This window comes from Microcaecilia unicolor, chromosome 11 (genome assembly GCF_901765095.1).
Source record: "Microcaecilia unicolor chromosome 11, aMicUni1.1, whole genome shotgun sequence".
Lineage (NCBI taxonomy): Eukaryota > Metazoa > Chordata > Amphibia > Gymnophiona > Siphonopidae > Microcaecilia > Microcaecilia unicolor.
In genome coordinates, this window is record NC_044041.1 from 22,566,905 (window position 1) to 22,582,582 (window position 15,678).

Below are 15,678 nucleotides of genomic sequence, written 5' to 3' on the forward strand. Positions count from 1 at the left end.
ACCAGGTAATTTGAGCCAACCGTAAAGGAAACAAGCATGACTCCTACTACTAACAGCTTCCACGGTGCTTATGGAATCTATAATCGGCCGTGCTGCAGCCCCGTATCTATCGTTTTACAGTCCTATCGAGCTCCCCGGGCCCAGGCCGGCTTGGACAGTTCTCTCTCCGCCCCTCAGCTCTCATTGGTCGCTGGCAACGATTGCTCTCTATATTAGGAGCGAATACCCATGTAAGGGACACGGCGCTCCACCCTTTTGGGCGGGGCGATACGCCGGTGGCCCCAAGAAGGAGGTCAGCTTGCGAATGAGAACGCCTCTCATTTTGGCAGCCTTAGGTGCTGGACGGGAGAGATCGGGAGCTGGAACCGGGAAAGTTAGGCTGTGGTTATGGTGAGTGAGAGGGAGACCCAAGCTGCAGGGGACAGAGTAGGAGAATCGCCTTGCGAGCAAGGTAAGCCAGCAACGCCATAATAAAATGAATAATTGTTAGTAACCCTACTCTTGCTATCAAATGACACGTGATGGCTCTGGCAGGGATTGTGACATAGGATTACACGGCTGCAGAGGTTGCATCCTCCCACTGAGCAGACATACTAATACAGTGGGAAAAGCCAAAAACATAATGAGTCTGTAAAAAAAAAATGTTTAGTGTAGTAACGATGAAGGGTAAAGTGGTTTTACACACGTATAGTGAAGTCCTTAAAAGATGTTATCAATACTGTATTAACACTTGAAACTTTTATGTAGTAAAGCTCGGTTAGGGGTGTTAACGTTAGTTGAATGCGTGTTAATCATTTGTCTGTTGCAGTCCCACGTGGGTTTGTGCATGTGCAAGGTCACCTTTACACAAATGCTGGTCACCCTCCTCAATCAGCAGTACAGAGGGTATTGGCTGGCACTTAACACACGTTCTTTCTCTGCTGCCCCACCCCTACCTTTTGTGTATTATCCCTCACTTTTTTTTTTCTTATCACACTCTTTCATCAGATAAGCACAAATTAGTGAATACAGTTACTGGTTGAAAGAACTGCCGCGTTTTCCAGTGTGCCTCAATTGTGAAATGACATTTTATCATCTTATAGGGTGCTGCATGTATGCAGTGAGAATTTTTTAAAGGTATATTCTTATATAATAGAATTATCCAGCTATATCTATCTCTACCTCCCCCCCCCCCCTCCTCCAAAATAAAAAATCAAAGTGGGTGGCTGAGTCAATAGCAGGAAACTGGATTTGCCCTGGATCAGCTGAAGTAGTCGAACAAGTTGATCAGTGCCCAAAGTTCTTTAGTTGGTGAAAGAGAGACGTGCCTTAGGGTAGCACGGTGAGAGGTTTTTTTGCTGCTGCTAATTTGGCAGCAGGACCAACATGCTGCACGCCGGGGGGGAGGGGTGTCATGAAATCAAAGGAAGGACTGGGGGGGCATGAAATGCAAAGAGGAAGGGCTGGGGGGGGGTCATGAAATGTAAAGAGGAAGGGCTTGGGGGGGTCATGAAATGTAAAGAGGAAGGGCTTGGGGGGGTCATGAAATGTAAAGAGGAAAGTCTGGGGGGGGGGGGGGGGGGTCATGAAATGTAAAAAGGAAGGACTTGGGGGAACCAGAAGAGCACTAGTCTGGAATGGATGGTGCTGATGGAAGGGAGCGAAGAACGGGCAGACCAGATGCTGGATGGAAAGGGGCAAGAGCGAGGGGGCATACGCTGGATGGAAGGCAGGGAGAGAAAGGGTAGCACTGCAGACACACGTGTGACTGGATGGAAAGGGGCAGAATCTAGATGGAATGGGGCAGATCAGATGCTGTATGAAAAGGGATAGGGGCAGCAGTGGCATAGCCAAGGGTGGGCTTGGGTGGGCCCAGGCCCACCTACTTTGGGTCCAGGCCCACCCAGTAGCAGCATACCTATGATGTGGCTGGCAGGCATTACCAAGCCCCACCAGCCGAAAACTCCCAACAAGTGTTCCTCCTGCATACCTTGTAAGTAGCAGATCTTCGCCTGCAGTGAGCAGTGACATACATACTGCTCGCACCGGCCCCACAGCCTTCCCTCTGATGTATTTCTGCCTAGGCGGAAACAGGAAGTTGCATCAGAGGGAAGGGTGTGGGGCCAACATGAGACGTGTGTATTAGTTGCTGCTTGCTGCTATTTAAAAGGTATGCGGGAGAGGGGGGGGACGTTTGAGAGACTATATGGCATGCAAGCGACAGAAGGCGAGACCAAATCACCTGTGGGATGGGGTGGGGTTCTTCTGCCCACCCATCTTGGGCCCAGGCCCACCCAAAATTGGGTGTCTGGCTACACCCCTGAGGGGCAGAGAGCGGGGCAGACATACTGGATGGAAAGGGGCAGAGAGGGGGAGCATATGCTGGATGGAAGGGAGAGAAAGGGCAGACGCACATGTGCAGCTGGATGGAAAGGGGCAGAGAGAGGGGACAGTAGAAACCTGAGACAACAAAGGTAGATAAAAATGTATTTTTGTTTTTTTAACTTTATGATAAAGTAGTATTGTAGTTGTGTTAATAAACATTTATAAATAGAAAATGGAAATAAGGTAATTTTTTTATTGGACTAATTTTAATACATTATGACTAAGGTTTGGAGACCAAACCCCCTTCCTCATGTCGGGACAGGATACTGTAACAGCAGTATACTGTACTGACTTGATGAAAGAGGTTTTAGTCTCTGAAAGCTAAATGTATTAGTCCAATAAAATGGTATTTATCTTATTTTACATACTTATTTTCTTTCTATATTCTATTTGTTAATTTGTAAAGTGGTGATTATTGGTATTTGTAGTTTCTGTGTGGAACATTGTGTTATGTTTTATCAGTAAGAGATGTATTGGTATTCTAGGGACTGGTGTAATATTCTCTCGAAGATGCTTTTTTATATGCTCTATGGCTGGTAAACGGTGTGTGGCTACCGTAGGGGCGGAGCTATATGCAGGGGCGGAGCATTTATAGTAGCTCCACCCCTAATGCTGCCCTGTATGAGTACCGGCACCTTTTTTCATACGAAAGAAGCACTGGTGTTAAGACTTGTGGAGACTGAGCTTGGGTGGAGCAGCCAGCAATGGTAAATGTACTAAAGTTTGACTCGGAACCGCTTGGAGGGCTGCAAGTTCTACTTGGTGCAGAGGAGGGATCCTGGCTCAGTGCTTGGGACATGTTGTGCTATGCTGATGACAGTCGGGGTGAATGGAGACTTCCTGTAGAGGGACCCACCGACTGATGCCGGGGTGTTGCAGTGCATGCAAGCTAGGAGTCTCATGAGACGTGGAAGAAACAGTTGGCAGGAGCCTGATTTTTCCCCCCCCCCCCCTGATTTTCATAATGCATATGCATGAGATCAATTTGCATACAACAGAAGCAGTACGTGGAAATCAATCTCATGCATATTCATTATGGAAATATTAAAAAAAAAAAAAATCCTACTGGTCTATGGCCCTCAAGGACCATGGTTGCCTTTCCCAAGGTATCTATAAAACCGCATCAGGCCAACTGTGAAAAAATGGTATTCTGGAATGAGTCCCTGAGGGGGAAGGGGTGGTGAGGGCAGGATGCAGTGTGGACTGGAGGGGTGTCAAGAGTGTGCCTGGCCTGGAAAGAGGAGGGCACCTGGAATCTGTGTGGAAAGTCACCTGATGTTTCCACAGGAGAAGGGAGAGATTTATAAGTGACTGACTAGGGTAAATGAGTATCAGCTCCATTTACCATTGGAACTGCAGGAGAACCAGGTTTTATATTAATCAGAAACGGATGCATTCCTTGAGGGCAGCATAAGCTTGGTTTTCTTAGAAATGGGTTCCCTGCAGTTTAAACTTGCTAATGTGTCAAGATATTCACCTTGAAGTGGTTTTTGGTGGTGCAAATTCTTTGTCTGCCTTCTCTGTGGATTTCATTTTTTTTTTGGGGGGGGGGGGGGGGATGTAAATATTGGATGTGTCTCCCCCCCTCCCCCATCAGTCACTAAAAAGGCCTCTGCTTCTTGGAGGTTTCAGTCTGAAAAGGTTAGGATGCTTGAATGTTTTCACTTGTATACACTGTCAGCTAGCACATTTGCTTCTTTCCGATCTGAGGAAGAAGGGCAACCTTGGAAAGCTAATCAAGAAATGTATTAAGTTATGTCCAATAAAAAAGGTATCTTATTTTCTTTTCCATGTTTTATTTTGTTTGATTTCTATAGATTCTACATGGAATGTTGCTATTCTACTAGCAACATTCCATGTAGAAGTCGGCCCTTGCAGATCACCAACGTGGCCGCGCAGGCTTCTGCTTCTGTGAGTCTGACGTCCTGCACGTACGTGCAGGACGTCAGACTCACAGAAACAGAAGCCTGCGCAGCCTTCTACATGGAATGTTGCTAGTGGAATAGCAACATTCCATGTAGAATCTCCAATAGTAGCAACATTCCATGTAGAATCTCCAATGGTATCTATTTTACTGTCATAGTAATGCTTGAATGTTTTCACTTATATACACTGTCAGCTAGCACATTTGCTTATTTCCGATCTGAGGAAGAAGGGCAACCTTCGAAAGCTAATCAAGAAATGTATTAAGTTATGTCCAATAAAAAAGGTATCTTATTTTCTCTTCCATGTTTTATTTTGTTTGATTTCTATTGATAACCTTAAGAGGGGACTAACATTGCTACCACACTCCTCTACTAAACGAGGAGCAGAAACCGGGCAGAAGTGTTGCCTCAGCGGTGTACCAATGAGTGGAGGCTGGGGATATCTGAAATGTGGCTTTGATTCATTCTAGCATAGATTGGATACGATTCACACTGACCCTTTCCTACTTGCAGCTGCTCAACTCTCTGCTTGTCGGGCATAATGCCTGCCACAGAGAACATTTCTTTTTACCTTGTCCTCGTCCCTGGACAGGTCCAGTTTTCTAGCAAACTTACCCCTCTTATCCTGCTTTGAAAACCAGATGTGTGTGACCAGGGATTGGGCATGGACATGACCAAAGAGATCCAGAACAGATCACAGCTCAAATAGTAATTTCAGATTTGCATGGAAGACAAGGACATGTCTGCAGGTAAAGTAGTTCTGAAAGGCACCTGGCCAAAGCAATACCACATGCAGCTCTTTATCTGCAGAAATGACGGACCTCAGTCTAGGTGCCCGATGCCTTTCACTTAGCACTAGATCTGTAAGGGCATATTAGCATTAAGATTTTGTTCTAGAATACCAGTGTAAAGTTGGCGTTGGCATGCCCGTGTGTAGGTTCAACCCTCATGCAATGCCAATGACGGACGCACCTAGATGTACTAAGTGACGTGTATAATTTATAGTATTCTATAAACCAGTGTTTTCCCAAGTTGGTCCTGGAGTTCCCTCTTGCTAGTCAGGTTTTCAGGATATCCACAATGAGTATGCATGAATGAGATTTGCTTACAGTGGAAGACAGTATATTCATATCAGACATCTCAATCTCATGCATATGAGGATCTTGAATAAACTTGACAGGCTGAAGATAGGACTCAACGTGGTGAACTGGTTGACGGACAGATGCCAGAGGGTGGCAGTTAATGGATTTCGCTTGGATGAGGGAAAGGTGAGTAGTGGAGGTGCCTCAGGGATCGGTGCTGGGACTGATTTCTGTTCAATATATTTGTGAGTGACATTGCCGAAGGGTTAGAAGGTAAAGTTTGCCTTTTTGCGGACGATACTAAGATTTGTAACGGAGTGGACACCCGGGAGGGAGTGGAAAGCATGAAAAAGGATCTGCGGACGCTAGAAGAATGGTCTAAGGTTTGGCAATTAAAATTCAATGCGAAGAAATGCAAAGTGACGCACTTAAGGAGTAGAAATCCACGGGAGACGTATGTGTTAGGCGGTGAGAGTCTGATATGTACGGATGGGGAGAGGGATCTTGGGGTGATAGTATCTGAGGGTCTGAAGGCGACGAAACAGTGTGACAAGGTGGTGGCTGTAGCTAGAAGGTTGCTAGGCAGTATTTTTTATTTATTTTAGTTATATTTGTACCCCGCGCTTTCCCACTCATGGCAGGCTCACTGCGGCTTACATATACAGGTACTTATTTGTACCTGGGGCAATGGAGGGTTAAGTGACTTGCCCAGAGTCACAAGGAGCTGTGCCTGAAGTGGGAATCGAATTCAGTTCCTCAGTTCCCCAGGACCAGAGTCCACCACCCTAACCACTAGGCCACTCCGTATAGAGAGAGGTGTGACCAGAAAAAAGGAGGTGTTGATGCCCCTGTATAAGTCAATGGTGATGCCCCGCCTGGAGTATTGTGTTCAGTTTTGGAGGCCGTATCTTGCTAAGGATGTAAAAAGAATTGAAGTGGTGCAAAGAAAAGCTATGAGACTGGTACGGGATTTGCGTTACAAGACGTATGAGGAGAGACTTGCTGACCTGAACATGTATACCCTGGAGGAAAGGAGAAACAGGTGATATGATACAGATGTTCAAATATTTGAAAGGTATTAATCCGCAAACAAACCTTTTCCGTAGATGGGAAGGCGGTAGAACTAGAGGACATGAAATGAGATTGAAGGGGGGCAGACTCGAGAAAAATGTCAGGAAGTATTTATTTTTTTTACAGAGAGAGTGGTGGATACCTAGAATGCCCTCCCGTGGGAGGTGGTGGAGATGAAAACGGTAATGGAATTCAAAAATGCGTGGGTTAAACAAAGGGATCCTGTTCAGAAGGAATGGATCCTCATAAGCTTAGCGGAGATTGGGTGGCAGAGCCGGTGGTGGGAGGCGGGGCTAGTGCTGGGCAGACTTCTACGGTCTGTGCCCTAAAAATGGCAGATACAACTCAAGGTCGGGTATACACATAAAGTAGCACATATGAGTTTATCTTGTTGGGCAGACTGGATGGGCCGTACAGGTCTTTCTCTGCCGTCATCTACTATGTTACTATATTCATTGCAGATATCCTGAAAATCTGACTGGCAATGGGGTACTCCAGGACTGGTGCTATTTAAAAGGTATGCGGGAGAGGGGGGATGTTTGAGAGACCATATGGAAAACTGCTATAAACTACGTGTGTATTTGGAAGAACCCCCCCCCCCCCCCACCTGCTACAAAATTACTTGCTCAATATGTGGGTAAGCTTTGGTATGCACAGCCTGTAAGTCTGGCCACTGTTTTTAGGAGCCGAGGCTGGAGTTGGGGCAGGGTTTGTATTTAGCACGTACTCTGAAAATTTGAATGCATGTGTGTATTTTAACGTATAAAAAGTGTGCTCTCACAAGAACCATTGTAAATGTGTAGCCCGGTAGTAATTTTACAAAGCAGCAGCAGCAGATTCACACCTCCACTTTGAAAATCCAGCGAAGACCACAGAGTGAAAAATGTGTGTGTATTAGTTACACCTGATATGTATTCAAACTAAATGAGAATTCTGCCCCCTCCCCCATGTGAGAGATTCAGCAATTTCCTTCCCTAACCTAACCTTTCTGGGGCGGTGCCAGCGCAGCAGTCAGTGGGTCTACTGAGACTGATTGCAGCTGGTGCGGTGCTTGAGTCTGCATGGATACTCAAGACCTCCCAAAGATGTATCCCCCCCCCTGTGACAACAAGGTTGAGTGGTGTGCCTGGGACGCATGGCATAATTTCTTTTGGAAGTTGAGTAATGACCCACCACTAGTTACCTTCCTACTAGAGAGCTGCACGGCTTCCGTCCCCACAGGAATCCCGCGGAACCCGCGGGATTCCCGCAGGGACGGAGGCAGTTCTGCGGGGTTCCCGCGGGGATGGAAGCAGTTCTGCGGGGTTCCCGCGGGGACGGAGGCAGTTCCTGCGGGGTTCCCGTGGGGATGGAACCAGTTCTGTGGACTTCCCGTGGAAGTGTAAGCTGCTCCTGCACCAGCCTCTCAGCTACCGAATACCAATTTATTTGAGTGCTGTCTCCTCCTCCTCTTCTTCCTTGCTTTAACAGCATAAATGTGGAAAGTCTTCCATTAAGGAGGTGGTAGAGTCACAAATGATGACAGAATTCAAAAAGGCGTGGGATGAACACAGAGGATCTCTAATTAGAAAATGGAAGTTATATAAAAGCTAACCTTAAATGGCTGCATGTGTGTGGATGTGTCAAGTGACGCTTAGATGGCGACTCTGGCTGTGATGAACTAGGGCTGATACCTGGCAGACTTGTATTGTCTGTGTCTCATACATGGCAATCTGGTGTAGGATGGGCTGGAAAGGGCTTAGACAGCTACTTTAGTGGCTGGAACATGAGGACAGTGCTGGACAGACTTTTATGGTCTGTGTCCCACAAATGAGAACATGAATAGGCTGGAGTGAGCTTTGATGGCAAACTCCAGCAGTTGGAACATAAGGATGGGGCCAGATAGACTTCTGTGGTCTTTGTTCCAGAAACATGAAAGAAAGACCATAATCAAGTATATAATATCACACTCGTTGATTTAATGATGAATTGATCATGAGTGACTGTTGGGCAAAGTGGATGGACCGTTCAGGTCTATTTGCTGTCACTTACTATGTTACTATTAAACCTCTTTGCTCCCAGACTGGTGCACAGACCTCAGCTCTGACACAGGCACGAGAATCAGATGTCACCTGACGTACTGGCGGGTGCATGTGGTGGCCTCTCAGCACCCACTGCCAATGGATCAGAGACAAATCTTACATGTGCACACCAGAGCGTTCCAAGTTCCAACTTCCGTTCCTTCCTTGCCTACAGTGCTGTGGCTCAAATCCAGAAAGAGACTGAGGGAGCTGACTGGAACTTTCTTTTATGTACTTTTAAATTCTTACGGGGATGGGTGGGGATGGGTTAAATTCTTGTGGGGACGGGTTGGGATGGTTTAAATTTTTGCGGGGATGGGTGGGGATGGGTAAGATTCCAGTGGGGATGGGTAAGATTTCTGTCCCCGTGCAACTCTCTACTTCCTACATAAGTCCATAAGTATTTTTCCACACTGGGACAGACCAAAGGTCCGTCAAGCACAGCATCCAACAGTGGCCAATTCAGATCACAAATACCTGGCATGATCCCCAAAAAGTTCAATACATTTTATTCTGCTTATCCCAGAAATAAGCAGTGGATTTTCCCCAAGTCATTTTAATAATGGTCTATGGACTTTTCCTTTAGGAAGCCATCAAAACATTTTTAAACCCCGCTAAGCTAACCGCCTTTACCACATTCTCTGGCAACAAATTCCAGAGTTTAATTACACGTTGAGTGAAGAAAATTTTCTTCGGTTTGTTTTAAATTTACTACTTCAATTGGTCTACCATGAGCAACTGGGGAATACTTCAGCTGAATTTTGACTTTGGATACTGGCATGCAAGATCCTTGTGTCAAGTGGCACCCTGGGCATTAGGGGACGATGTCCTTTCAATGAAGCAGCTGGGTAGGGGGGAATTACATGCCGCTGTGTCCATCAGTAGTACCAGGAATACCCTGAACCAGTGGAGCTGATGGCCCTGCTGGCATGGATGGGAGTAAGTGGCATGAGGAGTGGAACTGTGCATTTTAATTGTGCATCTCCGATAATGCAGTTGGAATCACTTGTGGAAAACCACATCCTTGCATATGAGTCTCAGTAAAATAGCAGCCCTCCCCCATATGGAGTGGAGGAGTATCCTAGTGGCTATTGCAGTGGACTTTGATCCTGGGGAACTAAGTTCAATTCCCACTGCAGCTCCTTGTGACTCTGGGCAAGTCACTTAACCCTCCATTGCCCCTGGTACAAAATAAGTACCTGAATATATGTAAACTGCTTTCAATGTAGTTGCAAAAACCTCAAAGGCAGTATATCAAGTCCCATTTCCATATCCTATATAATAAAAACGCACCTCCAACATTCTGAAGCTGACTGCATGGCTGAGGCATTCCTGCTCTCTGTATCCATCTCCTGAATTGACATCACGTACTTCCGGGTTCGTCACAAGCAGAAGTGACCAACCACACGAGGTTTCTCGGCTTCAGAATGTTGGAGGTGCATTCTATTAAATAGGATTGGTCAGTTCCTTGAAGCACAGCCAGAGCTCAGCGTCCTGCACAGTAACGCTCAGACACCAGAGAGAGGAGGGGGAGGTATCTCTGTCACACACACACTCACACACTCTCTCTCACAGTCAATGTCTTTCGTTCTCACACACTGTCTCTCACACACTCTCTCACACTGTTTCACATTCACTCTCTGTGTCACACAGTCACTCACACACTCTCTTGGTTTCATACATTCAGTCTCAGAGAGTCTGTGTCTCACACACAGTCTCTCTCTTGCACACACTCTCATTCTCGCACACACTCTCTCACACACACACTCGCACAGTCACTCTCACATACACTCTCTCAAACATACACACTCCCAGGAAAACCTTGCTAGCGCCTGTTTCATTTGTGTCCGAAACGGGCCTTTTTTACTAGTCATTAATAACTCCTTTTTACTTAGCGTCTGTGGTTTCAGCCTTTCAGAAACTGTGCATTTACTCGTAAGATCATGGAAGGCTGCTCTGTGTCCTAATGTAGTTGGTGTATTTACAGATCCAACCGTCATGACCGAAGGAAAAGAACTTAAAAATGTTTCGGAGTCGCAGAGTCCACACGAGAGCTCTGAAGCTGCAACGATCCAAACCAGCGGCTCCATGTTTAACGTAAAGGTCCAGATGCCGGGATCAGATGTCCTTGATATACAAGTGAGAACTTCCCCAAGGTCACAGTCTGTCTGTTCAGCTGATGGGACTTTTATCAGTGGTTGCCAAGGTTAACAAAGGCCATGGTGAAAATGGAAGAGTAGCCAGAACCAGTTCCGAGGGGCTTTTAAAACGTATCTTGAGCTAATTCACAGACTCCAGATACAGTGCAAAGACATGCGTTTTGTTCAGTTAGTAGCCCAAATGTATTTATTTGTGACGCTTATATCCATAAGAAAGTAATTTGTAAGAATCCAATTTTACAATACAGTATCATAAACATACTGAATGTTTAACACTTAGAAAAATCTATTATGAATGAGAAATTGTACATAAAGCAAAGAGAAAGCTAATGGTAAATAGTAATAACCAATTCAGGTAATAATTGTTTGTGAGATATGGTTGTTCTTTGTGAGGGTTGGTTTGAATAGGAACGATTTGAGGATTATGCGGAATCTGGTATATTCCTGTCTATTTCTTATTTTGGGTGGTTAGGATTGCAACACATATATCTGGGGATTTTCTAGAAGTGGAACCCCAATGCCAAGCAGTGAGAACCTGTTTAACGGTCTCTGCAGGGATGTAGCTACAGGGCAAACTTCATCTGGGCCCCTGATTTGGCTGGCGGGGGTCTCCAACCCCCGCCAGCAGGAGCCTTCTTCAGCACAGTCTCCGGCGCAGCCGCATTCGCTGCCTGCCCCCTGCTCTTCTTGCTCCTCCTGTACACGCTGACGTTCAGCCTCAGCGTGCACAGGAGAAGCAAGAAGAAAGAACAGGGGGCAGGCAGCGAACGCGGCTGCGCCGGAGACCACGCTGAAGAAGGCTTCGGCTGGCGGGGGTTGGAGACCCCCGCCAGCAAAGGTATTGATTTGTGAGGAGGTGAGGCAGTGGGGGGGGGGGGGGGGTGGCACTCAAATTGTGCCCCCAACCTCGGGCTCCGGGCTCCGGCCCCCTCCCACTGTGAGGTCTGGGTCTCTGGGTGCTTGAATTCCATTATAGAGTTCCTATCATAACCCAGATCAGTATACTTACTGTACACCAGCCATAGATCTCATGTAAATGCTCATGTGTACATGTAATTGACATTATTGTTTAAGTTACACACATAACTGGCAGCTCTGTCCATGCCTCTTCCTTGTGAACATCTCCCCCCGACCCCCCACTTTGCATTTACACACTATGCCACTTAATGCGTGTTCTTACAGAATAGTCCTTAGGCCAGTGGCCTGGGTCCACCCTCTTTGGTCTTGGGCTCACTCAGAATTGTGGCACCCTTGTTAAGGTTGCTGGAGATTGCTAAGCCCCACCAAAAGATGGCCTCCTCCAGCAGCCAGAACACTCCATACTCTGTACAGTTGGCCCTTTTTCTATGGGCTGCCACTGTGCTAGCGCCTCCCCCCCCCCCCCGCAATGCATGCTCAGGGAGGGGGGACAGTATGGTGGTGGCTCATTGAGAGTGCCGCTAGCTGAAGAGAATATGTGAACATGAGCGGAATTGAGCGGACAGATGTGAAGCGTTTGTTTACACTTTCAAACAACAACAAAACCAGGGGACACAAGATGAAGCTAGAATACGGTAGATTTAAAACAAATAGGAGAGAGTTTTTTTTTACTCAGCATGTAGTTAAACTCTGGAACTCGTTGCCGGAGAATGTAGTGACATCAGCTGGCCTTACGGAATTTAAAGGGGGTTTGGACAGATTCCTGAGGGAAAAGTCCATTGAACATTATTAAGAATTACGTTTTTGGGGGGGGGAGGGGGGGAGGGGGGGTTGCTGGGTTCTTGAAGCTTGGATTGGCCACTGTCAGAGATAGGATGCTGGGCTTGATGGACCCTTGGTCTTTTCCCAGGAGAGGTAATTTTCATCTGTTGGTGCTTGGGGATCCCTGCCAGCTTGAGTATCTTTATTGGTGGGTGGGGGAGCAGGGTCCACCCAAAATTGTATGTCTGGCACCCTGCTAATACTTAAGTGCATAAATGTATACTTGCCTATGAAAATGCAAGTGGCATGTAAGTGAGTACCCAGTTATAGAACTGCCCTTACTTCAGAGGGAATGGATACTTTTATTTATTTATTTTATTTGTTGCATTTGTATCCCACATTTTTGTACCTATTTGCAGACTCAATGTGGCTTACAATAATACATCATGACGGGCGCCAATCAAGAGTAGATAAACAATTGGTAACCTAATGGATATAATCAATTCAATAAAGCATACAGATTATCAAGTAATTAGTGATGTGTTGGAATTCATATTATTGATTAACTAGTAAAAAAGGCCCGTTTCTTAACTCAATGAAAACGGGCGCTAGCAATGCAATGAGTTCCTGCCATTAATGTTTCCACGGTTGTATTCTGAATATAATTGTTGTTTGCATGTGTAAGATTTCTTTATATATAATATTTTTTTGTGTAAACTGTGTTACAATGTGGTACAAGTTTCCTTGTTCAGGCCCTTCAATCAGTTTAACAATCACATCAGAAGAGCTCCTTACTCGTGAGAATGCAACATACAGTTGCCCATGTGAGAGGCTGAGAGGGACAGTGTGTTTTACAGACAGTGTAAGAGAGAGATACACAGAGTGAGTGAGTGTGTGTGTGTGTGATGTGTGTGCGTGACAAAGTGATTAAATGTTTGTCTTCCCTTCCGTTCTGTGCACTTGCCTCCACTGATGTTCCTACCTCCCTGTATATGATTGTTTGTTAGAGATTCAATCCACTCCACTTCCCTCCTCCAAGTTCCATTCTGTCTGATTGGTTCTTCGTTGACAGTGAGAGCCAATGAAACGCTGAACTACAGACTTACGAACCCTACAGTGCCACAGAGTCAGCTTCAGAATGTTGGAGGTGCTTTTTATTATATAGGATATGGTAAATCTTGTTAAAAAGGAAAGTCTTTAAAGATTTTCGAGAGTTGATAAGGTCGTGAATATTTTTCAGATCCAGTGGTAATGCGTTCCACAGCTGCGTGCCAATGTCAGAAAAACAGGACGCGTGTATTAGTTTGTACTTTAGACCTCTGCAGCTAGGGAATTGAAGTCCCAAGAATGCGCGTGCTGATCTTTTCGCGTTCCCGGGTGGTAAATCAATAAGGTCTGACACGTATGCCGGAGCATTTCCATGAATGATTTTATGAACCAGAGTGCAGACTTTGAACACAGAACGTTCCTTAACTGGGAGCCAATGGAGCTTCTCTCTTAGGGCTTTAGCACTTTCGTATTTTAATTTTCCAAAAATGAGTCTGTGGAAAATCCACAGCCGCCGTACTGCATTCCGTTCTACGGCTTATGTGCATCTTTGTCTTGTGCGTGGCATAGGTGTCCCCAAAGGAGCTGGTGCAGGAGATCATTCAGGTTCTGATGGAGCACGAGGACTCCTGCCACCGGACCTGCTTCTCCCTGCAGCACGAGGGCAACGTCCTGGACAACTTCGCAGAGCTGAGATCTGTGGAAGGTCTGAAGGATGGTTCCTTGCTAAAAGTGATTGAAGGTGAGAGCTTGCTTAAACAAAAAAATGAGTTGTTCTCGGGGATGGGTTAATGCTATGTTGGCCCCTATGCAAACATTTATGGGCCGCTACCATGAATACCTGTTCACTTCTTCCCCCCCCCCCCGTCCTCCTGCAGAGCCACATTCAATACTTAAGCCTTCCACCCCCACTCCAGGAACCTGCTTTCATGGCTTTTCTCCACTCTCTTCCCTGGCAGCCCTCCTCATTTGACGTGGCTTGGGGGGGGGGGGGGGCACCAGGGACTGGTTCTGGGTGAGTGGTAAGTGAGTGCAGGGCCTGACAGCAAATGCACTTGTAGGCCCTATCTCCTGTACACAACCCAGGAGTGGGAGGGGTCATACTGCGGCCGCAGACGACCCTCTCAACCCCCCCTCAACCCGCTGTTGCTGTCTGCTACCTTTGCTGGCGGGGGACCCCAACCCCCGCCAACCGAAGTCTTCCTCCTTCGTTTTGTTTCTGAGTCTGACGTCCTGAGGGGAGGGTAAGGGGGCAAAATTCCCAAGGCCCGGCAAGCTTCTTCCTGCTTGCCTACTCCCACAGTCTGTCCTCTCCTGCTCCTGTCCATGTTAAGAGTAGGGAACTGGACGATTGCATTAATACGATATCACGCTAATGCAATCATCCGGGTCCTCGGCAGCACGGAGGAGCAGGGGAGAGGACAGACTCGGAAGCAGGCAAGCAGGAAGAAGCTTGCCGGGCCTGGGGAATTTTGCCCCCCTTACCCTCCCCTCAGGACGTCAGACTCAGAAACAAACAAAACGAAGGAAGAAGACTTCGGTTGGCGGGGGTTGGGGTCCCCAGCAAAGGTAGCAGATGGCGACGGCGGGTTGAGGGGGGGTTGAGAGGGTCGTCTGCGGGGGGGGGGGGGGGGGGGGGAGGGTCCAAGGCCAAATCTATGGGGGTCCAGGCCCCCGTGGCCCCATAGTAGCTACACCCCTGGCTGTTACGATTGCATGATCTATACTTTTGGTGGAGGGAGTATTATCCTCTGAAGAAGTGGCATAGGATGACTGATGACTTGCTTTCTCATGTTCCAGAGCCGTACACAATCAGGGAAGCACGGATTCATATCCGCCATTTCCGGGACCTGCTCAAGAACCTGGACCCTACCGATGCGTACAACGGTGTGGATTGCAGTTCGTTGTCCTTTCTAAGCGTGCTGTCGGAGGGAGACATTGCAGGTATAGTACTCGAGGGAGAGGGACAAAACGAGCTGTAAACATTATTCTATAAACTACGCTCTGAGTTGTGCGCAGTAGGTAGAATAAAACAGCATCCAATTTTGGGAGCAAGGATTCATACCAACTGAAACTGGTGTAAATCCTTAGACGCAGATCTGCTGTATTTTATAGCACCGCGTGCAAATGGTAGGAATGCTCCTCACCTGCCCAAGCCCCTCCCATGGCCACACCCCCTTTTCAGAGCCATGTGTAAAAAGACAGCGAAGATGCGTTTGTAAATGCAAATTGTTGCCAATTAGTGCCAATCATGGCAGCCACTTATTGGCTCTAATGGGATCCTTAGATT

The 15,678-nt window shown here is 46.9% G+C and overlaps 1 protein-coding gene across 3 annotated transcripts in view; it reads left to right on the forward strand.

The window, feature by feature from the left end:
• Nucleotides 1-270: 270 nt before the first annotated feature.
• Nucleotides 271-15,678, forward strand: part of LOC115479550 (clustered mitochondria protein homolog) — a 92,428-nt gene continuing 77,020 nt past the window's right edge. For all 3 annotated transcript variants that reach the window (XM_030217512.1, XM_030217515.1, XM_030217513.1), the window contains exons 1-4: nt 271-451; nt 10,490-10,641; nt 13,959-14,130; nt 15,189-15,332. In XM_030217512.1, coding sequence (XP_030073372.1) covers nt 388-451; nt 10,490-10,641; nt 13,959-14,130; nt 15,189-15,332 — 532 coding nt within the window. In that variant the 5' untranslated portion in view covers nt 271-387. The remainder of the gene's footprint in view (nt 452-10,489; nt 10,642-13,958; nt 14,131-15,188; nt 15,333-15,678) is intronic.